We start from the raw sequence: 26,507 nt of genomic DNA, 5'->3' as shown, positions 1-26,507 counted from the left end.
CCAAGGGTTATGGGCCCGGTGTTGCCCAACAAGCGTTATGGGCTCAGTGTAGCCCAAAAGGTTTTGAAATCCAATAACTTTAGAGAAAGGGTCCAAATTTTCCCATACCGGACCCACATTGTATCATGAATGTAGTTTGAGACCACTCATCCAACATGGGTTATGGGCCCGGTGTTGCCCAACAAGCGTTATGGGCCCGATGTTGCCCAACAAGCGTTATTGGCCCGGTGTAGCCCAAACGGTTTTGAAATCCAAAACCTTTAGAGAAAGCGTCCAAATTTCCCATATCGGATCCACATTGTATCATAAATGCAGTTTGAGACCACTTGCCCAACAAGGATTAGGGGTCCCGGTGTTGCCCAACAAGCGTTATGGACCTGGTATAGCCCAAAAGGTTTTGAAATCCAAAATCCAAGTTTGCCCATGCCGGACCCACACTCTATAATGAATGTGCTATATAAGCCCAAATCCTTATGGGTTGAAAAGTATACAAAAAAATTTGAATCCATATTTTTTGCACGACAAACCACCAAGGAACACATACGCTGCTTTCAGAAAAGACCACGAGGCAACATGGAAACTTATAATGTTTATTCAACAATTTACATCATGTAGCATCTCTCTCTCTCTCTTTTTAATTTATTTGTTCTACACGCATCTCTCTCCGTCTCTTTTTAAAAGTTTTATATCTTTCTTCATTAAAATATAAAATAGATTTTGGGGCGGCGGGGAAGCTGGAAAGGTCAGAGAACCGTTGCAGAAGGGAGAGAGAATTCAGAATGAAGCTTCTCAGTGGAAAGGATCGGGTCGGAGGGTTTAGCAAAGGAAGGGGTTCGGAGACTCGAACTCGGATCTGTGCCTTTCCTCGCACACAAAACGCACACATACACACAAATGCCAGCCCATTCAGACCCAAGGAAGGAGAAAAACAAAACAGAAGGAAGCCAAGCTTGGGTTTCTCATCAAAGCGGGGCAAAAGTATCAAGCTTAAGGGATGAGTTTTGTCTTTTACCAATGCCATTGATTTCAGCAGGGTGCAAATGGGGAGGATTTTGCAAAGAGAACTAAAGCCGGGGCGAAAAGAACCGAAGTTCAGCCTCAAAGAAATAAAGCCAGGTCTCAACGGACTAACGTCGAATCTAAAAGAACCAAAGCCAGGCCGTAAAGGCGATACTGGGCCCATAACCCTTGTTGGCCGGGTGGCCTAAAAAAATTCTGTCTAAAGAGTCAAAGCCAGGCCTCAAAGTACTAAAGCTAGATGTAAAAGAATGAAATCCTGGTCTAAAAAAATCTGAAAAACCAATGCAGAGTCGAAAAGAAGCAAATCCAGGCCTAAAGGCGATACCGGGCCCATAACCCTTGTTGGGCGAGTGGCCTAAACGAATGAATTCCGGGTCTAAAAAAATCTGAAGGAACGAATGCAGTCAAAAATAACCAAAGCCAGGCCTCAAAGTACTAAAGCCAGGCCTAAAAGAATGAATACTGGGTCTAAAAAAATCTGAAAAGAACCAATGCTGAGTCTAAAAGAGCCAAAGCCAGACCTAAAGGCGATACCGGGCCCATAACCCTTGTTGGGCGAGTGGCCCAAAGAATGAATTCTGGGTTTAAAATAAACCTGAAACTACCAATGCTGAGTCTAAAAGAACCACAGCCAGGCCTAAAGGTGATACTGGGCCCATAACCCTTGTTGTGCGAGTGGCCTAAAAGAATGAATTCTGGGTTTAAAAAAACCTGAAAGAACCAATACCAGGACGAAAAGAAGCAAAGCCAGTCCTCAAAGGTTATACTGGGCCCATAACCCTTATTGGGCAAGTGGCCTAAACGAATGAATTCCGGATCTAAAAAAACCTGAAAGAACCAATGCTGAGTCTAAAAGAGCCAAAGCCAGGCCTAACGGTGATACCGGGCCCATAACCCTTGTTAGGTGAGTGGCCTAAAATAATAAATTCCAGGTCTAAAAAAATAATGAAGGAACCAATGCATTGTCGAAAATAACCAAAGCCAGGCCTAAAATAATGAAATCCAGGTCTTAAAAAACCTGAAAGAACCAAAGCCAGGCCTGAAAGGCGATACTGGGCCCATAACCCTTGTTGAGTGAGTGGCCTAAACGAATGAATTCTGGGTCTAAAAAAACCTGAAGGAACCAAATACCGAGACGAAAAGAAGCAAAACGAGGCCTAAAGGCGATACTGGGCCCATAACCCTTGTAGAGCGAGTGGAATAAAGTAATAAATTCCGGGTCTAAAAAAACCCTGAAGGAACCAATTCCGAGTCTAAAACAGCCAAAGCCAGACCTAAAGGCGATACTGGGCCCATAACCGTTGTTGGGCAAGTGGCCTAAACGAATGAATTCTGGGTAAAAAAAAAAAACAACTTAAAACTACCAAAAAAATCTGAAAGAACCAAATCTGAGTCTAAAAGAGCCAAAGTGAGGTCTAAAGGCGATACTGGGCCCGTAACCCTTGTTGGGCGAGTGGCCGAAAATAATAAATTCCGGGGTCTAAAAAAACCAAAACAGGATCTAAATGAATCAAAGCCAGGCCTAAAAGCACTAAAGCCAGGACTAAAAGCAAAGCCAATGCAACTTGAGCCGAAAAGCAAGCGAAGGGAGTGGATTACGCAAAGTGTTTATGCTTTAGATCTAAGGTTTAGTACCCCGTTGGTACAAGATCGCCCTGATCTTGTTCTCAGACCAGGCTTTGTGGGCGAAAAAGGCATGAAACGCTTAGGAAAATGAGCCCAAGGAGGATCCGAGGCTTCAAATCGGGAGCTGAGATGAGCTTCTCACAATTCAAGACCACCTAAGACACCGAGTGATGCACCTTTGTGGATCGACCCACAGACCAGGCGCACCGAATGGACTGGAGCAACCCCAAGGCCGAAAGGCAAAACCTGGAAACAAAATCTTGACCTCTTTCTCGCTCTCACACCCGCTTCTTGCAAAGCTTGACTCTGAAAATATTCTTACGAGGGACTCGACTTCAAGTAAAAGAATGCATATGTATAATATACCTATCTATACATATGTCATACATATACGCACCGATATTCCAAAATCCAAAACATTTCGGACAAAGGAGACGCAACCTGTACTTGAATATCTAAAAAAAAAATTGTCTTTGTTTTGCTCGCTTCCAGAAATACAATGCACAGAGATGGGAAAAGGACTTGCGTTTCGGAGGACACACAACACACAAACAGACACCCAAACAATCCTGAATATTGAGCCAAAAATAAAATAAGCTTCCAAATCTAGATCAGAGGTGGGTTCGTAGGCTGAAAATAAATTTACTTTTGATTATTTTGCTTCTAAATATCAATCTTAGGTCTAGGAGAAGTCTCACGGGAAGGGACAGAAGTCAACAGGAGAGGTGTTTTGCTCCCCAGAAATTCAAAACAGGAAGTGACATAAGTCGAGACCCGTCTCACTTCCTGTTGAGGGGAAAAGGCTTTCCCTGTTCAAGAGGAGAGGTGTTTCCTTCTGCAGAAAGAAATGACTTGAAAGTCAACGAGGAAGGCGCTTTTTCCCCAAACAGGAAGTGGCATAAGTCGAGACCCACATCACTTCCTGTAGGGGGGAAAAAGCTTTTCCTGGTCAAGCATAAAGGCATTTCCTTCCCCTGAAAGTCAACGAGGAAGGCATTTTTCCCCAAACAGGAAGTGGCATAAGTCGAGACCCGCATCACTTCCTGTAGGGGGGAAAAAGCTTTTCCTGGTCAAGCATAAAGGCATTTCCTTCCCCTGAAAATCAATGAGGAAGGCATTTTCCCCCAAATAGGAAGTGACGTAAGTTGAAATCCAGATCACTTCCTGTTGGGGTGGGGAAGGCTTTCCCTGGTCAAGAGGAAAGGCATTTTTCCCCAAACAGGAAGTGATGGAAGTCAACACCTGCATCACTTCCTGTTAGGGTGGAAATAGCATTTCCTGGTCAAGAGGAAAGGCATTTCCTTCCCCTGAAAGAAATGACTTGAAAGTCAATGAGAAAGGCATTTTTCCCCAAACAGGAAGTGACGTAAGTTGAGACCCGGATCATTTCCTGTTGGGGGGGAAGGCTTTCCCTGGTCAAGAGGAAGGGCATTTTTTCCTGAACAGGAAGTGACATAAGTCAAGATCTGCATCACTTCCTGTTGGGGTGGAAATTGCATTTCCTGGTCAAGAGGAAAGGCATTTCCTTCCCCTGAAAGAAATGACTTGAAAGGCATTTCTCCTCGAACAGGAAGTGACATAAGTCAAGATCCAAACCACTTCCTGTTGGGGGTAAAAGGGCGTTCCCTGGTCAAGAGGAGAGACATTTCCTTCCCCAGAAAGGAATGCCCTGAAAATCAACAAGGAAGGCATTTCTCCCCAAACAGGAAGTGACGTAAGTCGAGATCCATACCACTTCCTGTTTAGGGGAAAAGGACATTCCCTGGTCAAGAGGAGAGGCATTTCCTTCCCCAGAAAGGAATGCCCTGAAAATCAACAAGGAAGGCATTTCTCCCCAAACAGGAAGTGACATAAATCGAGACCCGCATCACTTCCTGTCTGGAGAAAAAAGAGCATGGTGCAAACACGGCCTCTTGTGCTCCAGAATAACAGTTTTTCCCCCCTTCCGACTCCAAATCTGGGGCCACAGGTCCGTATTTCGGGGTTCTGGGTTCAAGCGACACCGCGGGAAAAGAGAGAAGGTGCAAACAGAGAGACGAAATGAATATTTTTAAGACCAACATCTTCTCCTGATCTGGAAAATCGGAACCAGGAAACGACAGAGGGAAGGAGGAACGACAACCCTGCAAAGCCTGTCCTTCCGACTTCTCTTCCTTTCTTTTCTTTCTCTCGTTCTTTTCTTCCTTCCTTTCTTCCGAGGATCCTGGCAACTGGAAAGAGAAGGATCTTGTCCTCATTTGCTTGCGATTAGTGTGTTACCGACGATTGCAGAATCCCAGCGAAAAAAGAAAAATAATCCCGAAGGTGTCCGGAACCGACTGGCAGAATGTTGTTGTTTTTTTGGAGGGGAATATATTCAAAATATAGAAGGGATAAACAGGAAGAAGCGAGGACCGAAGGCTTTAAATAAACCGCGTAAAGGGAGTCTCTGCCAATGCCGTCTCCTGATGCCCAGAGTGTTATTATTTTTTTTAAAGTAGCTCATTCATATATATATATTCTGATATATATATATATATGGATACATTTGTATATATTATCCTAGTTCGGGGTTCCTTGGGCTGCCGTCGCGTCGCGGGTTGCTCCGGCGGACATGACACCCCGCTCGGGGACGCTTCCGGACGAGGCTGCGATGATGGGTCGGGATTCCTCTTCCTCTCATTGATTCGGGCGGTCCATGGCTTCGTCGTACGTGATTATCCTTTTGGGGTCTGGGAAAGGAAATAGAAAGGGGAAGAGGTTAAGAAGTCGGTTTTCGGAGGGTCCCGGGAATGGAAGGAATGGATCAAAATGAGCCGAATTCACCCCCTTCCCCCCTCCTCCATTTACCGTCCTTACCTTGTTTTTGCAAATTACAAAGAGATTCCATTTCTGGGGAAAAAGAAAGAAAACCAAGATTAGTGGAAGGAAATAAATTGTTTTTACCATCTAAAATAATCCTTTTCTATCAGCTAAAAAGCCAAATGGCCATCCAATGTTTTCAGCTATGTTCATGGGATTAAAATAATAATAATAATAATAATAATAATAATAATAACAACAACAACAATGACAACGACAACAACTACGATGCAATTAAGGCAAATCCTTTTCTACCGGCTAAAATGCCAAATGGCCATCCAATGTTTTCAGCTATGTTCATGGGATTAAAATAATAATAACAACAACAACAACAACAACAACAACGATGCAATTAAAACCAGGATCGAAAAATCAGCTGATGACCCTAAATGCTAGTGAAACCATGTACCATCTCCTCAGCTGCTGCAAGAAAATTGCACAGTCAGACTACAAACAGAGGCACAACTCTGTGGCCCAAATGATTCATTGGAACTTATGTCACAAGGACCACCTGCCAGCAGGAAAGAATTGGTAAAGGGATCATAAACACGCAAAGGGAGTGGAAAATGAACACATCAAAATATTGTGACACTTTCAAATCCAGACTGACAAAGTTTTGGAACACAACACAGCAGACATCACAATTGTGGAAAAGAAAAGTCTGGATGACTGATGTCACCTTCTCTCTTTCCTTCCTTCTTCCTTCCCTATCTTCCTTTCCTCCCTCCTTCTCTTCCACCTTCGCCTTTCCTTCCTTTCCTCTCTCCCTCTTTCTCCTTCCTTCCTTCCCTTTTATTGTTCCTTCCTTCTCTCATTCCTCCGTCTTTCTCCCTCCTTTTATTCCTTTCCACCCTTTCGTCCTTCCTCCCTTTTGTCTTTCCTTTTTCCTAACTCCCTTTCTCCTTCCACCGTTTCGTCCTTCCCTCCTTCCGTCTCTTTCTTTCCTTCTTCTTTCTCTTTCTTTCCTCCTTTCCTTCAACCCTTTCATCCTTCCTTCCCTTTTCTTTTTCCTTACTCCTTACCTCCCTCCCTCCTTCTACCATCCTTCCCTTTCACCCTTTTGTCCTTCCTTCCTTTCTCCTTCCTTCCCTTTTGTCTTTCCTTCCTTCTTCCTTCCCCTTCCACTTTCGTCTTTCCTTCCTTTCCTCTCTCCCTCTTACTCCTTCCTTCCTTCCTTCCCTTTTATAATTCTTTCTTTCTCTCATTCCTCCATTCCCTCCCTCTTTCTCCCTTTCAATCCTTTCCACCTTTTCCTTCTTCCTTCCCTTCCACCTTTTCATCCTTCCTTCCCTTTTGTCTTTCCTTCCTTCTTACCTCCCTCCTTCTCCTACCATCCTTCCCTTTCACCCTTTTATCCTTCCTTCCCTCTCTCCCTCTCATTCCCTCCTTTTGTCTTTCCTTCCTCCTTATCTCCCTCCATCTTTCTCCTTCCATCCTTCCACCGTTTCGTTCTTTCCTCCTTCCTTCTCTTTCTTTCCTCCTTCCCCCTTCCCTTCAACCTTTTCATTCTTCCTTTCCTTTTGTCTTTCCTTCCTCCCTCTTTCTCCTACCATCCTTCCCTTTTACCCTTTTGTCCTTCCTTCCACCTTTTCATCCTTTCCTCCCTTTTGTCTTTCCTTTCTCCTTACCTCCCTTTCTCCTTCCATCCTTCCACCGTTTCGTTTTTCCCTCCTTCCTTCTCTTTCTTTCCTACTTCCCCCTTCCCTTCAACCCTTTCATCCTTCCTTCCCTTTTGTCTTTCCTTCCTCCTTCCCTCTTTCTTCTACCATCCCTCCCTTTCACCCTTTTGTCCTTCCTTCCTTCCACCTTTTCATCCTTTCCTCCCTTTTGTCTTTCCTTCCTCCTTAGCTCCCTCCCCTCTTTCTCCTTCCACCATTTCATCCTTCCCTCCTTCCTTCTCTTTCTTTCCCCCTTTGCTCCTTCTTTCTCTTTCTTTCCTTCTTCCCTTCAGCCCTTTCATCTTTCTCTTTTGTCTTTCCTTCCTCCTTACCTCCCTCCCTCTTTCTTCCACCATCCTTCCCTCTCTCCCCTTCTCCTTCCTTCCCTTTTCTCTTTCCTTCCTTCTCTCTTTCCTTTATTCTTCCCTCCCTTCTATCTTTCTCTTCCTTCCTCCTCGTTTTCTCATTTTCCTTCTGGCTTTTGTACTCAATTACACATCGGACACTTCCCAAGTGTCTTGTTTTTGTTGTTGTTGATGATGATGATGATAGTGCTTTGCTTCTTCTTACCCAAATGGGGTAAACAGGGACCTTTTCCATGGCAGTAAATGTAATAACACCAATGAATCAAACACATTTCCCGTTCTTTCGGGACAATCTGCTCCGTGGAGTCACCACCTCGGTCACCCTCATATTAAATCTTGAATGTAGCGGGTGTCCTTCTGCCAGTAACCTTGAGGACTAGCAGCTTTTTATCACAACCTCAAAACATTCTGGACCTGGAACTTCAGTTGCCCTTCATTGGATCAGCTCTGATTTCAACCCAAGAAGAACTAGGTAAAAACCACCTTTTCTCTGTACCAAAAATATGGAGACATCCTGGGGGGTGGGCTGGAGGGGAAGCCAGCGCAGACACACATTGAGTGAGAGTGGAAACGCTGAATCCACAACTCCCCCCTCTCCCTCCTGACCCACTTGGCCACTGAAGCACAACGCTCCATTTCGAGGGCCGGGTGTCAAGTGGAATTGTTTCAAATCAAAAGGATGAGCAGAGGAGGATGGGAGGCAAGGAAGAAGGGATCCGCTTACAAGAAGAGCCCCGAGGGGGGATGTGATAGTGCAAGGGTCCCCGAGCTATGGCCCCACAGTCTGGATATGGCCCATCAAGATCATGTACCCAGCTCCCGCCCTAAGCTCCATTATAGATTTCAAGTTGCTCTAAGATTGAAACGACTTGAAGGCCTGTCAAGATCATGTACCCGGCTCCCGCCCTAAACTATATTATAGACTTCGGGTTGCTCTAAGATTGAAACGACTTGAAGGTCTGTCAAGATCATGTACCCTGCTCCCACCCTAAACTATATTGTAGACTTCAGGTTGCTCTAAGGTTGAAACGACTTGAAGGCCTGTCAAGATCATGTACCCGGCTGCCGCCCTAAACTATATTATAGACTTCGGGTTGCTCTAAGATTGAAACGACTTGAAGGTCTGTCAAGATCATGTACCCTGCTCCCACCCTAAACTATATTGTAGACTTCAGGTTGCTCTAAGATTGAAACGACTTGAAGGCCTGTCAAGATCATGTACCCTGCTCCCACCCTAAACTATATTATAGACTTCAGGTTGCTCTACGATTGAAGGCCTGTCAAGATCATGTACCCGGCTCCCGCCCTAAACTATATTATAGATTTCAGGTTGCTCTAAGATAGAAACGACTTGAAGGCCTGTCAAGATCATGTACCCGGCTCCCGCCCTAAACTATATTATAGATTTCAGGTTGCTCTAAGATAGAAACGACTTGAAGGCCTGTCAATATCATGTACCCAGGTCCCTCCCTAAACTATATTATAGACTTCAGGTTGCTCTAAGATTGAAATTACTTGAAGGCCAGTCAAGATCATGTACATAGCTCCCACCCTTAACTATATTATAGACTTCAGGTTGCTCCAAGATTGAAACGACTTGAAGGCCTTTCAAGATCATGTACCCCGCTCCTGCCCTAAACTATATTATAGACTTCAGGTTGCTCCAAGATTGAAATGACATGAAAGCCTATCAAGATCATGTACCCTGCTCCTGCCCTAAACTATATTATAGATTTCATGTTGCTTTAAGTTTGAAAAGACTTAAAGGCCTGTTAAAATCATGTACCTGGCTCCCGCCCTAAGCTATGTTATAGACTTCAAGTTGCTCTAACCCCGAAACAACTTGAAGGCCCGTCAAGCTCATGTACCCAGCTCCCGCCCTAATTTGGATAAATTTGTGAGCAAGTGATGAGCAAAACTCCACCTATACCAAATCTTACCTGTACCAAGTCGGATCCAATCTCCCAGACCTTTCCGAAAGGGAGTCAACCGACCAAATAAGAGTCTTACCTTGAGTATGATATAGAACGGCGGCCCGCAGGTCGAAGTCACCCCAACTCTCTTTCCGTTCTAGGCCTCTCGGGTACCTCTGTTCTTTGGCGGAGGCTAACAAATTGTTCGTAGGGGAAGCCAGCCGGTTCTCGACGTGGCAGTCCTTGGCAAGAAAGACAAAGGGGCCCCCGGGAGCCCCGAGGTCGGCCAGGCGCGGTCCCCCCGGAGGATGGGAGTCCAAAAAGAAGCCGCCTCCGCCGCCTCCATCGCAGGGTGTCCCCAGCTTGAGGAGAGTGTTCAGGAGCGGCGGCGGACAAGTCCGTTTGTCCAATTCGTAAGCCTTGGGGAAAGCGGGAGGCGGGTTGGGCCCCGTCGGAGCGGCCAAAGTGCCGGGGAACTCCCCTTGAAACGTCACCTCTGGGGCCTGACCCTCCGCCGGCTTCTCCGGCCCCGCGCTGGGCTCGTTGATGAACGACAGGCCCCACTTGTTCTGGAAAATGTCCCCCAGGTTCTGCTGAAGGTGGCCCTGGAAAGAAGCGGGCTCGGCTCGGCTCGCGGCATCGAGGAGGAGGGCTTGCATATTCGACGGGTAGATTAAAAGGCTCGGCTTGGGTTCCTCCGGGGGCGCCGACTCAGAAGGGGTGAATAACATGGCGCCGGACGCGGGGACGAGCAGCGATTGAGTACCCACCGGACACGAGACCCCGCGGTCAGCACCCGCGAGAACCGGCCCGTTGGAGAAGTTGACTGAAGTGACCGATTTCATGGCAGACATGGGGACTTGGGAGAGGCGGTTGGGAGTCGGGAGCGGCCCGTCTGTGGCGGATGATAAACACAAAGAGGAGGAGGAGGAGGAGGAGGACGATGACGAAGAAGAGGAGGAGGATGATGACAGGGACGACGTGGGGTTCTGTGCGGACTTATTGAGGTTCTCCTTCACCTTGCTGGCATAGCTGATCTTCGGGACGATCTTGGCGCTGCTGTTGTCAACGGGGAAAACGGGTGGCGGTTTGAAGAGAGTCCAGGAGTCCTCTTTTGAGGCCGAGACGGGCTTACCCTTGGGCCGCTCCTCGAACTTCTTGCCGACCATCCCGACTTTGGTGTCCGAGTTCTTCCTCGGCATCTCTGTCGGCCCCGGTCTGCCGCGTCCCATCCCCAAAGCGCCCCCCTCGCATTTCCACGCCGGCTTCAATCCCTCAATGTGGGGCCCTGCTTTTGTATCCCCACCGCCGTCGGGTCTGAAGCCTTCCGGCTCCGGCGCAACCGGAGGGTCCTGCGGAGTCGCCTTTTCCAAACTCTCGCAGCCCTTGATGCTATTGGGGCGCCCCTTCCGCTTCTTGGGGGTCGTGTAGCCGCTCTCTGACCCGCTGCCGTCATTGTCGGCCCCTTTGCCGGCGTAACCGTTGGTGATGTAGCAGGAAGTGTTCGTCACCACGCCGTTCGGGATCGGAACCGCCTCCGACTTCTCCTCCCGCGCCTTGCTCTCGTAACATTTCTCGCTCTTCTTGTCCATGCTCGCTTTCGGAAGGAAGCCCTTGGACTTGAGCCCCGGTTTCCCAAAAGGGCCGCCTTTCGCCATCGGTTTCAGGGTGAAAGCAGTGTCTCCTGGGGTTTGGCTGCCATTGGTGACCCTCGAAATCGGACTGGGCGCATCGCCGGCGTTCAGGCCTTTCAGGGAGCATTCCCTCTCCCCAACATTGCCGTTCAGCTCACCGTAGCCTGCAAAAACATCCCCAGAAAAACACATAAAAATTAAAAAATTGTTCATCTATACACGTTAAAAAATATTCAGATTATAGGAAGTGCCATGAACATGTCTCCTCACCCCTGCCAATGTCCACCCCAGACACCATACTGCCCACTACCCAAGAAATGCTTTCATTCTGGGTCAATTTCACCCTAGATGTTCTGTTTTTTCTCCAGACTGGACATCCCAGGGTTCCTTTCTCTCTCCATTGGTGTGGAATTTGCACTACCCCTCCCACTGCCTCTCCCTCAACCCTTTTCTATCCTTTCCTATGGCGCACAGCAAACAGAGGAATTGATCCGCAACCGAACAAGAGGTTTGGGGAGAATTCGCCATGATTTATAGGAGTTGTAGTTCATCTACATCTAGAGAGCACTGTGAACCCAACCAACGATAGATCTGGACCAAACGTGCCATGGAAGATGGGATTTGCAGTACCTTCACTCACTTCCAGAGACAACTGCGACCCCCACAATCGGATTTCCAGTATCATCACCCTACTTCACCCCCCACAGACCACTGCAACCCTCACAAATGACGGGCCTGGACCAATCTTGGCGCACTGACAGCCCCCATGACCCACTATACGTCCCAGTGCGATTTGGAGGACAATAAGCCATGGACAATGGGTTTTGCAGTACCATCACCCCATTCACCTCCCACAGACCATGGCAACCACCATGAATGACGGACCTGGACCAAACTTGGCACACAGACCCCCCCCCCCCCCCCATATGACCCACTCTACATCCTGGGGTAGTTTGAGTGAGGACAGACCATGGACAATCAGATTTGCAGTACCATCACCCTACTTCACCTCTCACAGACCACTGCGACCCCCACAAATGATGGACCTGGACCAAACTTGGCACACAAACCATTCCCCCCCCCCCCCCCCCATGACCCACTATACATCCTGGGGCAGTTTGAGGGATGATGGACCATGGACAATCGGATTTCCAGTACCATCACCCTACTTCACCTCCCAGACCACTGCGACCCTCACGAATGACAGACCTGGACCAAAATTGGCACACAGACACCCCCCCACCAATGATCCACTCTACGTCCTGGGGCAGTTTGAGGGAGGATGAACCATTGACAATCGGATTTGCAGTACCATCACTCGATTCACCTCCCTTAGACCATTGCGACCCCCACGAATGACGGACCTGGACCAAACTTGGCACACAGCGACCAACTCCACATACTGGGGCAGTTTGAGGGAGGATGGACCATGGACAATCAGATTTCCAGTATTATGACCCTACTTCACCTCCCACAGACCACTGCAACCCCCACGAATGATGGACCTGGACCAAACTTGGCACACAGATCCTCCCCATGACCCACTATACGTCCTGGGGCAGTTTGAAGGAGGACAGACCATGGACAATTGGATTTGCAGTACCATCATCTGATTTGCCTGCCACAGACCACTGCGACCCCCACAAATGACGGACCTAGACCAAACTTGGCTTACAGACCCCCACATGACCAACAGAACATACTAGTAAAGGTTTCCCTGGACATTAAAGTCTCATCGCGTCCGACTGGGTGGTGGTGCTCATCTCCATTTCTAAGCTGAAGAGCCAGCATTTTCCGTAGACACCCCCAAGGTCATGTGGTCAGCATGACTGAAGGGAGCACCGTTACCTTCCCGCAGAAGTGCTACCTATTGATCTACTCATATTTGCATGTTTTCCGACCATTTGTCTAGCTTGTTGTCGACCCTTTGCAGCCTGAAAGACAGTTGCATCTGTCAAGCTAACTTAAGTAATTTATGACGCCATAAAAATCTCCAGCAGCGTGCAAAAGAATGAGGAAGTACTCCATGCTAACTTAAGCAATTTATGACGCCATAAAAATCTCCAGCAGCGTGCAAAAGAATGAGGAAGTACTCCATGCTAACTTAAGCAATTTATGACGCCATAAAAATCTCCAGCAGTGTGCAAAAGAATGAGGAAGTACTCCATGCTAACTTAAGCAATTTATGACGCCATAAAAATCTCCAGCAGCGTGCAAAAGAATGAGGAAGTACTCCATGCTAACTTAAGCAATTTATGACGCCATAAAAATCTCCAGCAGCGTGCAAAAGAATGAGGAAGTACTCCATGCTAACTTAAGCAATTTATGATGCCGTAAAAATCTCCAGCAGCGTGCAAAAGAATGAGGAAGTACTCCATCGGTGTACCTATTGATCTACTCACATTTACATGTTTTCGAACTGCTAGGTTGGCAGAAGTTGGGGCTAACAGCGGGAGCTCACCCACTGTCAAGCTAACTTAAGTAATTTATGATGCCATAAAAAATCTCCAGCAGCGTGCAAAATAATGAGGAAGTACTCCATGCTAACTTAAGTAATTTATGATGCCATAAAAATCTCCAGCAACGTGGAAAAGAATGAGGACGTACTCCATGCTAACTTAAGTAATTTATGATGCCATAAAAATCTCCAGCAGCGTGCAAAAGAATGAGGAAGCACTCCATCGGTGTACCTATTGATCTACTCACATTTACATGTTTATGAAATGCTAGGTTGGCAGAAGCTGGGGGTAATTTATGACGCCATAAAAATCTCCAGCAGCGTGCAAAAGAATGAGGAAGTACTGCATGCTAACTTAAGTAATTTATGACGCCGTAAAAATCTCCAGCAGCGTGCAAAAGAATGAGGAAGTACTCCATGCTAACTTAAGTAATTTATGATGCCATAAAAGTCTCCAGCAACGTGCAAAAGAATGAGGAAGTACTCCATCGGTGTACCTATTGATCTACTCACAAAAGAATGAGGAAGTACTCCATGTTAATTTAGGTAATTTATGACGCCATAAAAATCTCCAGCAGCGTGCAAAAGAATGAGGAAGTACTCCATGCTAACTTAGGTAATTTATGACGCCATAAAAATCTCCAGCGGCATGCAAAAGAATGAGGAAGTACTCCATCGGTGTACCTATTGATCTACTCACATTTACATGTTTATGAAATGCTAGGTTGGCAGAAGCTGGGGGTAATTTATGACGCCATAAAAATCTCCAGCAGCGTGCAAAAGAATGAGGAAGTACTGCATGCTAACTTAAGTAATTTATGATGCCATAAAAATCTCCAGCAGCGTGCAAAAGAATGAGGAAGTACTGCATGCTAACTTAAGTAATTTATGATGCCATAAAAGTCTCCAGCGGCGTGCAAAAGAATGAGGAAGTACTCCATCGGTTTACCTATTGATCTACTCACATCAACATGTTTTCGAACTGCTAGGTTGGCAGAAGCTGGGGCTAACAGCAGGAGCTCACCCAGCTCCTTGGATTTGAACGGCGGATGGAGCAAAGTTGACACATATCAAAGCATCGGTTGCAATCTCAGGTGGATATTTTGGACAAGGGATACTCAGCCTGTATATGTTGAATGACAGCCTGGTTTCTAATATTTTTGTGCCGGTCAAGTCACTGTCAATCCGGACGGGCTCATAACCGGCCTGCCAAACCCAACCAGAAAACCAAAAAACACAAAGAGGCCACCGCTGGCAATCAGACTTCACCTCGGGTGCCCTTTCGGTGCCCAGACAAGACCGCGTCCCCGGCGTAAACAGCTGGAGAGAGAGATGACGAATCAGTTTCCTTCTGGAAAGGCCACGCCAGGAGAGATAAGCCGGGGAGACTTTGACCCCGATGACACATTTTTGGGAACAGACGGAGTGGCCCTGGACTTTTGACCAGCCACTGGCCGAAAGGAGATCGCAGCCCCAAAGCATTTGGAAACGCCGCCAACGATTGGTGGTGGCATCGGTATGGAACACAAGAGGTGCCCATCGAGATTACATCTGCACCCTCTCCAAAACCAATGAGATCCAAATGGGTGTTAACTCTTCCCTATGCGCTCTCGGGAGTGGGGTGAGCTCTCACTGTTAGCCCCAGCTCCTGCCACCCTAGCAGTTTGAAAACATGCAAATGGGAGTAGATTAATAGGGAAGGTAACGGCACTCCGTGCAGTCATGCCGTCCGAATGACTTACGCTTTCCCTGGGCGACGTCCTTGCAGACGGCCAATTCTCCCACACCAGAAGCGACTTGCGGTTTCTCAAGTCGCTCCTGACGCGAGAAATAAAATAAAAACCCGGCAACTTCTCTATCTTATGCTCACCGGGATTGTGGCGCAGCTGGCTGAGTGTCAGCTGCATTAAGATCACTCTGATCAAAAGGTCATGCATTCGAAGCCAGCCCGGGTTGGAGTGAGTTTCCAACCAATTGTGTAGCCTGTTGTCGACCTTTGCAACCCGAAAGACAGTTGCATCTGTCAAGTAGGAATATTAGGTACCATCTTAAAGTGTGGGGAGGCTAAATCAACTGATTTATGAGGCCGTAAAGAAGACTCCAGCAAAGCATTCCAGCGGGGAAGCATGCAGGGAATGTGGAAGTGCTTCATCAGCATCGCAGATGGACGATGAAAAGTGACAGCTCCCCTGGTGGTCAGGAAAAGTTAAATAGCCTCTGTGTATGTCTGTATATGTTTGTATGTCAAAATTGGCATGGAATGTTTGCCATATATGTGTACACTGTAATCCGCCCTGAGTCCCCAGCGGGGTGAGAAGGGCGGAATAGAAATACTGTAAATAAATAATAAAATAAATAAATTCAGGTTCGATATGGGATGGGGCTGTCGAATCTCCACGCAGAATTTGGGGAAAATTCCCCCTTTTTGGAAGGGTTGCAATGCTCAGAATCCTCAACCGTTTTGTCCAGGAGTAAAACTAGAGGAGCGATCGGTCCCATCGCCGACCTGGCCTCTGTCTAAGACTCAAAGTGAAAAAGAGGCCAAAGCCTTGTCCCAATGGGCAGCCCCGTCTCCTTGGCCCAAAAAGCCCGGCAGAAGCAAAACCAGGCCAAGTTGAATCCCACTTTAAGAGCTATTTCTTGTCTGAGTTGCTATGAGTTTTCCGGGCTGCCTGGCTACGTTCCAGAAGCATTCCCTCCTGACATTTTGCCCACATCTCTAGCAGGCATCCTCAGAGGTTGTGAGGTCTGTTGGAAACTACGCAAGTGGGGTTTGTATACCTGTGTAATAGTGTCCAGGGTGGGAGAAAGAACTCTCCTCTGCTTGAGGATTCCCCCAAGCAGGAAGCAGCCAAGCTTTGAAGATGCAAGGCCATTCAATGCCAATCAAGGGGGCCAATGGCAACATTCACGCTTGCCTCCGAAATCATGATTAATATATTCTACATATATTTAATTAATTATTAATTAATTTATTGAATTTATGTACCGCCACTCCCCAAAGGCTCGGAGCGGTTTACAACATACATATGCAATACATATATATACACACTATATTATAAATAATTATAAATAATAATGTGTAAGTCATATATATATATATATATATAGATCTATCTATATGACCTACACATTATTATTTATAACTATTTATAATAGTTATAAATAGTTATATATATTTATAACTATTAATAATGTGTAGATCATATATATATATATATATATATATATGTATGTATGTATGTATATATAGACCTATATACATATATATATATGACTTACACATTATTATTTATAATAATTTATAATATAGCGTGTATATATGGAGATTATTATTATTTATAACTATTTATAATATAGTGTGTATAAATATATATATATCTGCTCCGGGTCGCCTCCGGGCTGAGCGGGGCACTATATAAATATAGTAAATAAATACATAAATAAATAATACATATATATGAGCTCACAAAGAGTCGCAAGTGACTGAATAAACAAACAACAAAATATATATAATCCGGACAGTAAATAAAGAGGAACACTCAAACAACAGGGGAATTCCAGACAGGAAACCATCAGGGCCAGCTAACACCTCCCAACAAAGGATTCCCCCAGGCAGGAAGCAGACAGGCTTTGAAGCTGCAAGGCCACTCAATGCTAATCAAGGTGGTCACACTTGCCTCAAGCAGATGAGAGTTCTTTCTCCCACCCTGGACATTCCACAGATATATATAAACCCCACTTGCCTAGGTAGGCTGTTAGGAATTGTGGGAGTTGGAGTCCAAAACACCTGGAGGATCAAAGCTTGCCCATGCCTGGTCTAGACACACTTCTGTCCCCAAATGCCCATTTCAGTGATGGAAGGTGTGCACCTTTCCCGGTGTTGGTGGACTACAAATCCCAGCATGTCTCCCCCTTTGGCTAGATACTGCCCAGGGCTGATGGGGACTGTAGTTCAGCATTATCTGGAGAGCTACTGAATGACTCTCCATGTTTCAAAGCTTCTTTCTCACCCTAAATAAACCCAAACCTAAAGGCTATCTGATTGGGAGGATAGAGAGGACCCTAGGTCTACCCAAGAGGCATTAAAGCCCCCCCCCCCAAATACCCCAAAGAAGAGGGGAGGAACCCCAAAACCAACCCACTATGATCCTGCATTCCTCCCAAAATCGGTACTCTGGCTGGATCTACATTGCCAGATTATCGAAGCAGATAATCCAGATTATTTGCTTTGATAATCTGGATTATGTGAGTCTAGACCAGTGTTTCTCAACCTGGGGGTCAGGACCCCTGGGGGGGTCGCGAAGGGGTGTCAGAGGGGTCGCCAAAGACCATCAGAAAACACAGTATTTTATGTTGGTCATGAGGGTTCTGTGTGACAAGTTTGGCCCAATTCTATCATTGGTGGGGTTCAGAACGCTCCTTGAATGTAGGTGAACTATAAATCCCAGCAAGTACAACTCCCAAATGTCAAAGTCTATTTTCCCCAAAGCCCATCAGTGTTCATGTTTGGGCATATTAGGTATCCGTGCCAAGTTTGATCCAGATCCATCATTGTTTGAGCCCACAGAGCTCTCTGGATGTAGGCGAACTACAATTCCCAAACTCAAGGTCAATGCCCACCAAACCCTTCCTGTATTTTCTGTTGGTCATGGGAGTGCTCTGTGCCAACTTTGGTTCAATTCCATTGTTGGTGGGGTTCGGAATGCTCTTTGTTTACATGCTAACTATAAATCCCAGCAACTACAACTCCCAAATGGCAAAATCAATCCCCCCGCCAACCCCACCAGTATTCAAATTTGGGCATACTGGGGTATTTGTGCCAAATTTGCTCCAGTGAATGAAAATACATCCTGAAAATCATGATTTACATGGCGATTCATAATATTAGAGTTATGGTTGGGGGTCACCACAACATGAGGAACTGTATTAAGGGGTCGCGGCATTAGGAAGGTTGAGAACCACTGGTCTAGACTGCCATATAATCCAGTTTAAAACAGACAATCTGGATTTTAAATGGTCTCAGGGGATGGGGGGGAAATCCTAAAGATACTCAAATGGGGAGAAGCCCAAAATGACCCCACAGAAAAGAGACCACTCTATTATTATTATTATTATTATTATTATTATTATTATTATTATTGTGTTGGGACTCCAACACCAAGTGGGAAAGAACCCCAAATATCGCCCGTGGAAGGAGAGGAAGAACCTCAAATCCATTTGCTTGTTGTTGTTGATGTTGTTGTTTATGTTCCCACCCCACCCCCAAATGTGGGACTCAAAGAGGATCCTATAGGGAGCGAGACTGAAAAGGTACCCAAAGAGATGGGGAGAAACCCCAAAAGCACCCCCAAGAAAAGGGGACTTAGCCTCAAAACAAACCTATAAATACTAGGGGAGAAAACCCACAGATACTGAAGGGACGAACCCCCCAAAATGGCCCCACAGAAGGAGAAAAAACCTACATGAAGAGGGAGAGACCCTCACCATCAGCCCATAAAAAGCCTCAATGATACCTTAAAACTACCCACAAATAGGGGAAAGAACCCCATTAAAAGCCCTAAAGAAACTTAAGGGGAGGACCCTAAAACTACCCCACAAATAGGGGAAAGAACCCCATAGAAAGCTCCATTAAATAGTCCTAAATATATTCAAAGGGGAGACCCCAAAATTACTCAATTGAAAAGGGGAAAGGACCGCACAACTACCCCATAGAAACCTGATTAAAAGTCCTTAAGATTCTTAAGGAGAGGACCCCAAAACTACTCCACAAATAAGGGAAAGAACCCCACAGAAAGTCCCATTAAATAGTCTGAAATATACTCAAAGGGGGGACCCCAAAACTACTCCATAGAAAGGGAGAAAGAACCGCACAACCACCCCATAGAAACCCGATTAAAAGTCCCAAAGATACTCAAAGGGGGGAACCCAAAACTACCCTACAAACAGGAGAAATAACCCAATAGAAGCCCCGTTAAATAGCCCCAAATATACTCAAAGGGGGGACCCCAAAACTAATCTAAAGAAAAGGGGAAAGAACCTCACAACCACACCATAGAAACCTGATTAAAAATCCCAGAGATATCTAAGGGGAGGATGCCAACACCACCCCACAAATAGGGGAAAGAACCCCAAAGAAAGTCCCATTAAATAGTCTGAAATATACTCAAAGGGGTCCCCCAAAACTATCCCACAAATGTGAGAAAATACCCTACAATTATCCCATGAAAGAGCCTCAAAGTGGGGGTAGGAGACCACAAAACTAACCCACAAATAGGTGGGGAAATAACCCCATAGAAACCCAATTAAAAGACCTACTCAAAAAGATGGGGGACCCCAAAACTACACCACAAATCGGAGAAAGAACCCAGAAGAAGCCCCATTAAATAGTCTGAACTATACTCAAAGGGGGACCCCAAAATTACTTCAAAGAAAGAAAGAATCTCACAATCACCCCATAGAAACCCCATTAAAAGTCCCAGACACTCAAAGAGGGGACCCCAAAATAACCCCACAAATAGGGGAACCCCATAATCACTTAAGAGCCTCAAAGATACTCAAAGGGAGGAACCCCAAAACTACCCTACAAACAGGAGGAATAACCCCATAGAAACCCCATGAAATAGCCCCAAATATACTCAAAGGGGGGACCCCAAAACTACTCTACAAACAGGAGAAATAACCCCCAAACTACCCCAAAGAAAGGGGAGAAAGAACTTTGCAACCACCCCATAGAAACCTGATTAAAAGTCCCAAAGATAATCAAAGGGGGGACCCCAAAACTACCCAACAAATAAGGGAATGAACCCTATAGAAGCCCCATCAAATAGTGTCAAATATACTCAAAGAGGGGACCCCAAAACTACCCCACAAATAGGGGAAGGAACCCTATAATCACTCAATGGAAGAGCCTCAAAGATACTCAAAGGGGGATCCCCAAACCACCCCAAAATAGGGGAAAGCACCCCATAGAAGCCCCATTAAATAGTTCCAAAGATACTCAAAGAGGGGACCCCAAAATTACTCCAAAGAAAGAGGGAAAGAACCTCACAACCACCCCATAGAAACCCCACTAAAAGTCCCAAAGATACTCAAAGGGGGGACCCCAAAACTACCTCACAAATAACCCCATAGAAGCCCCATTAAATAGCCCCAAAGATACTCAAAGGGGGACCCCAAAACTACCCTACAAACAGGGGAAAGCACCCCATAGAAACCCGATTAAATAACACCTAATATACTCAAGGGGGGGACCCCAAAACTACTCCAGAAATAGGGGGAAGCACCCCATAGAAACCCCATTAAAAGTCCCAAAATACTCAAAGGGGGGACCCCAAAACCACCCCACAAATAACCCCATAGAAGCCACGTTAAATAGCCCCAAATATACTCAAAGGGGGGACCCCAAAACTACCCCACAGAAGGGGGGAAAGAACCCCATAGAAACCCCATGAAAGAGCCCTAAAGATACCCAAGAGAACGACACCCCAAAACACCCCCTTCACTTTGCTATACAACCCCCTAAAAAATAAAAAAGCCTTTCTCTTTCTTCCCCCGCAAAAAAGGGAGAAGGCCGCGCGGCCTAGCTAGGCCCAACCGAGCCGGGGCCTCGCGTAGTTGGCCCGCCCGCCCAACATGGCGGCTCAGCGGCGGCTGGGAAAGGAGGAAGGTCATGCCGGCTAGGCCTCCCTCCCCGACTCAAGCTGAAGGCTCCCAATTTGGGATCCCTTTAAAAAGGCTTTAGACCCTCCAAAGAATATAGGAGAGATAAATTATATATATATATATATATATATATCCCCAATTTTATCTCTCTATCTCAATATATTGGGGTCACCCTAAAGAGCCTCGATTTCCCAGCACAAAATGCCTAATAGGAACCCCCCAAAGCTTCATAAGTTTGAATAATAATAATAATAATGAATTTCCTAGTCCAATGCCTCCTATTTTGGGGTGCCAAATCTTTCCCATTTGGGCAAACTCTCGCAAGGCTGCCCCCCAAAAGGACACTCAATTGGGGTAGTTTTGGGGTCCCTCCTGTTCTTGGACAGCACCCCAAATGTCTAGGGTTTTATTGGGGAGCAAGCAATGCCACAAGGAAGAGATTCCCAAGAAAAAGGGGGACCCCAAAGCTACCCCACAAATAGGGGAAATAACCCCATAGAAGCCCCGTTATATAGTCCCAAATATACTCAAAGTGGGCACCCCAAAACTACTCCACAAACAAGAGAGAGTACTCTATAGAAACCCAATAAAAAGTCCCGATTATACTCAAAGGGGGAACCCCAAAACTACCCCATAAATAGGGGGGAAACCCCATAGAACCTCCATTATATAGTCTCAAATATACTCAAAGGGGGTACCCCAAAACTATTCCACAAACAAGAGAGATACCTCTATAGAAACCCCATAAAAAGTCCCGATTATACTCAAAGGGGGGACCCCAAAACTACCCCACAAATAGGGGGGAAACCCCATAGAACCTCCATTATATAGTCTCAAATATACTCAAAGGGGGTACCCCAAAACTATTCCACAAACAAGAGAGATACCTCTATAGAAACCCCATAAAAAGTCCCAATTATACTCAAAGGGGGGACCCCAAAACTACCCCACAAATAGGGGAAATAACCCCATAGAAGCCCCGTTATATAGTCCCAAATGTACTCAAAGGGGGTACCCCAAAACTACTCCACAAAACTACTCCACAAACAAGAGAGATAACTCTATAGAAACCCCATAAAAATCCCGATTATACTCAAAGGGGGGACCCCAAAACTGCCCTGCAAATAAGGGAAAGAACCTCACAACCACCCCTTAGAAACCGGATTAAAAATACCAAAGATACGCAAAAGGGGGGACCCCAAAACTACTTCACAAATAGGGGAAAGCACCCCATAGAAGCCCCGTTAAATAGTCCCAAAGATACTCAAAGGGGGACCCCAAAATTACTCCAAAGAAAGAGGGAAAGAACCTCACAATCACCCCATAGGAACCCCATGAAATAGTCCCAAAGATACTTAAAGGAGGGACCCCAAAACTACTCCACAAATAGGGGAAAGCACCCCATAAAAGCCCCATGAAATAGTCCCAAAGATACTCAAAGGGGGACCCCAAAATTACTCCAAAGAAAGAGGGAAAGCACCTCACAATCACCCCAAAGAAACCCCATTAAAAGTCCCAAAGATACTCAAAGAGGGGACCCCAAAACGACCCCACAAATAGGGGAAGGAACCCTATAATCACTCAATAGAAGAGCCTCAAAGATACTCAAAGGGAGGACCCCAAAACTACACTACAAACAGGAGAAATAACACCATAGAAGTCCCATTAAATAGTCCCAAATATAATCAAAGGGGGCCCCCCTATATGTGGGATGGTTTGGGGCTCCCCCCCCCCACTTGAGTATCTTTGAGGCTTTAAATGGGGTTCCCAAAACTACCCCAAAGAAAGGGGGGAAAGAACCTTGCAACTACCCCATAGAAACCTGACTAAAAGTCCCAAAGATACTCAAAGGGGGGACCCCAAAACTACCCCACAAATAAGGGAAAGAACCCCATAGAAGACCCATCAAATAGTGCCAAATATACTCAAAGAGGGGACCCCAAAACTATCCCACAAATAGGGGAAAAAACCCTATGATCGCTCCATGAAAGAGTCTCAAAGATACTCAAAGGGGGGGGGGGCAAAACTACCCCACAAACAAGACAGATAACTCTATAGGAACCCCATTTAAAGCCTCAAAGATACTCAAGTGGGGGGGGGGGGAGCCCCAAACCATCCCACATATAGGGGAAAGAACCCTATAATCACTCCGCCCAAAGTCCCTTTTCCCCTCATCTGGAAGGTACACAGAAAAGTGGGGGGACCCCTTGAAAGGAAGAAATCCTATCTCTTTGGAGAGATTCCCAAGAAGGGGGACCTCTAAAAGTCCCCTTTTCCCATTTGGAAGATACACAGACAAAAAGGGGGACCCTTGAGAGTCTCTTTGGAAAGTTAAGAAAAAAGCGGGGTCCCAAGAGAAACGGGGACCCATTGAAAGTCCTTTTGGGGGGGTACCCAAGAAAACTTCTCTTTCCATTGGGAAGGTTCCCAAAAAGTAGGGGACACCCTAAAAGTGTTAGAATCCATCCCTTAAAGAAATGCAAAACAGCAACAATGTCCTCTCAAAATATGGGGGTGCTGTTGAAGGATCCCCCCCCCAAAAAAAACACAGACTTAAAGCTCTGGAAAGGTAATTAAGTTATCCAAAAATATGGGGTGTTGTTGAAGAGTCTCCCCTTTCCCTGGCTCTGTTCCTTCGCCTTGAAACAGCAACAGAATCCTCCCAAAATATGGGGGTGCTTTTGAAGGATCACCCCACAAAACCCAGACTTGAACCTCTGGAAAGGCAATTAAGTTATCCAAAAATATGGGGTGTTGTGGAAGGGTCTCCCCTTTCCCTCTCTTCCTTGGCCTTGAAACTGCAACAATGTCCCCCCAAAATATGGGGGTGCTGTTGAAGGACCTCTCCCCCAAAAAAACAGACTTAATCTTCCTCTGGAAAGGAAATAAGTTGTCAAAAATATGCGGTGTTATAGAAGAGTTTCCCCTTTCCTTGGCTCTCTTCCTTGGCCTTGAAACAGTAACAGTGTCCCCTCAAAATATGGGGGTGCTGTTGAAGTATCCCCCATAAAAAGACTTGATCTTTCTCTGGAAAGGCAATTAAGTTATGCAAAAATATGGGGTGTTGTTGATTCGTCTCTCCTTTCCCTGGCTCTCTTCCTTGGCCTTGAAACTGCAACAGTCCCTCCAAAATATGGGGGTGCTGTTGGAGGACCCCCCTCCCAAAACCAACCTTCAAGCTCAGATGTAGCTGGGAATAAACGTTATCCAAAAATATAGGGGAGTTGTGGAAGGATCTCCCCTTTCCCTGGCTCTCTTCCTTGGCCTTTAAACAGTAGCAGGGTCCTCCCAAAATATGGGGGTGCTGTTGAAGGATCCCCCAAAAAACCAGACTTAATCTTCCTCTGGAAAGGAAATAAGTTGACCAAAAATATGGGGTGTTGTGGAAGGATCTTCCCTTTCCCTGTCTCTCTTCCTTGACCCTTAAACAGTAACAGGATCCTCTTAAAATATGGGGGTGCTGTTGAAGGATCACCCCCCAAAAAACCCAGACTTGAAGCTCAGGAAAGGCAATTAAGTTATAAAAAATATGGGGGGTGTTGTTGAAGGGTCTCCCCTTTCCCTGGCTCTCTTCCTTGGCCTTGAAACTGCAACAGTGTCCCCCCAAAATATGGGGGTGCTGTTGAAATATCCCCCCCAAAAAACCCAGACTTGAACCTCAGGAAAGGAAATAAGTTATCAAAAATATGGGGTGTTGTGGAAGGATCTTCCCTTTCCATGTCTCTCTTCCTTGGCCTTGAAACAGTAAGTGTCCCCCCAAAATATGGGGGTGCTGTTGAAGTATCCCCCCAAAAAATCAGACTTGATCTTCCTCTGGAAAGGCAATAAGTTATCCAAAAATATGGGGTGTTGTGGAAGGGTCTCCCCTTTCCCTGGCTCTCTTCCTTCGCCTTTGGCTCTATTTCCCCCCTTTCCCCCCTACTTAGGGTACCCCAAAACCTTCCCTCCATCCATAGAAAACCTAAAGACCCCCCAAAAAATATTTCAAATCCACCCTCCCCCAAAAATACCATTCCTCTTCCCTTGTGCTTCCCTTTGGGTGGGGCGAGACTTGGGAAGGCGCGTGGAGAGGCGCCTTTTGGGCCTGGCTTTGCACCCCTTTCCCGACCCCAAAGCGGGCACCCCATCCTTTAGACATCCCCCCAAGAGTCCCTTGTACCCATAGGGGGCGAATTTCCCTTTCCAGACCCCCCAAAAGACGGTATTTTTCCCCCCACAACCACCTTTTCCTGTGCGCCTTGGCCGCGCCTAGCCAAGGCGCAAAAGAGGGGAAAAAATGGAGAGGGGGATAGGGGGACCCTCTTCGTGACGTTCCCACGCCTCGCGTGTACACCCTAGCGACCCCATTCCAACGGGATCGTGTTCCCCATCGTTTTATGTATAAACACCCTAAAAATCGTTTCGATGGGGTGTTGTTAAGTACCCCAAAAACCGTGCGTAAAAAGGCACCTCTCCAAAAAGGGACCCCTCTCCTTCGGAGAGGGGTCCCTTTTTGGAGAGGTGCCTTTTTACGCACGGTTTACTCCCCCGCGGAAAACCCACCTGTTCTCCTTCGGGTCGGCTCCTGGGCGGCTTGGGGGTTCCCCCCAAAGCTCCCCACTGTCCCCCCGTTCCTGGGGTCGTGTTTGGGGTTCCTCTGTGGGGCCAAAGGGGCCTTCCTCTCATTCCCATTGGCCCCATGGTTGCTGCTGCTTCCTCCTCCAATTCCTCCTCCTCCTCCTCCTTCGTAATGCTGGTGATGCTGGTGGTGGTTGTGGTTGTAGTAGTAGTAGTGGTGGTGGTGGTGATGGTGGTGGTGGTGGGGATGATGGGAATGGTGGTGCGATGCAGAGGAAGGAGGGAGAGGGTGCTGCTCCTCCATTGAAAAGCCCCCCTCTTGGCTCGCTCTCTCTCTCTCTCTCTGCCACAAAATAGCAAAAATGTATCAACACAGATACACAGAGGAGTAACAGTAGCAGCAGAAGAAGAAGGAGAAGAAATAGGAGGAGAAGAAGGAGCAGTTCCTCGTTGGCTCGGGAGCGCGCGCAGGGCCCAAGACAAGCGCGCCCCCGCCTGATTGGCACCTCTCTCCCTCCCCCTTCAGACCAATCAGAAGCCTCTCCGGTCTCTCTTTAGGTCCCACCTCCTTCTTTCCGCTTTCCCAAGGCAAGGCAAGGAAGGAAGAGAGGAAGGAGGGAAGAAGGAGGGAGGGAGGGAGTGCGCGTGCCCGCCCCTTCCTCCTCCTCCTCCTCCTCCTCTTCTGAGAAAGGCAGACGTGGAAAAAGCTCTGCTTCTTCTGGAGCCTTCGGGGACTTTCGCGGGGTGGCTCCTTCTTTCCTTCTTTCTCT

At 46.6% G+C, this 26,507-nt stretch overlaps 1 protein-coding gene across 1 annotated transcript; it reads right to left on the bottom strand.

Annotated features, from left to right (window-relative positions):
• Nucleotides 1-576: 576 nt before the first annotated feature.
• NUFIP2 (nuclear FMR1 interacting protein 2) lies at nucleotides 577-26,252 on the bottom strand. The gene is made up of 4 exons (XM_067472193.1): nucleotides 25,723-26,252; nucleotides 9,521-11,221; nucleotides 5,485-5,517; nucleotides 577-5,357 (listed from the first exon to the last, which is right to left on the bottom strand). Exons 1-4 carry the CDS (start codon nucleotides 26,039-26,041, stop codon nucleotides 5,305-5,307), a joined length of 2,106 nt encoding a protein of 701 aa, XP_067328294.1. The 5' UTR covers nucleotides 26,042-26,252; the 3' UTR covers nucleotides 577-5,304.
• Between the last annotated feature and the right edge of the window lie 255 nt (nucleotides 26,253-26,507).

Source organism: Anolis sagrei, chromosome 11 (assembly GCF_037176765.1).
Source record: "Anolis sagrei isolate rAnoSag1 chromosome 11, rAnoSag1.mat, whole genome shotgun sequence".
NCBI classification, from domain to species: Eukaryota; Metazoa; Chordata; class Lepidosauria; order Squamata; family Dactyloidae; genus Anolis; species Anolis sagrei.
This window is presented reverse-complemented; position numbering and strand designations above follow the sequence as displayed.

What these genes read in the sequence shown, in the direction of transcription:
- NUFIP2 (XM_067472193.1), bottom strand. Translation starts at nt 26,041, where the DNA reads ATGGAGGAGCAGCACCCTCTCCCTCCTTCCTCTGCATCGCACCACCAT. An exon ending in CGTTCTATATCATACTCAAG is followed by an intron (nt 5,518 to 9,520) that starts GTAAGACTCTTA and finishes CTTTTTCCCCAG; the next exon opens with AAATGGAATCTCTTTGTAAT. An exon ending in TTGTAATTTGCAAAAACAAG is followed by an intron (nt 5,358 to 5,484) that starts GTAAGGACGGTA and finishes TTCCTTTCCCAG; the next exon opens with ACCCCAAAAGGATAATCACG.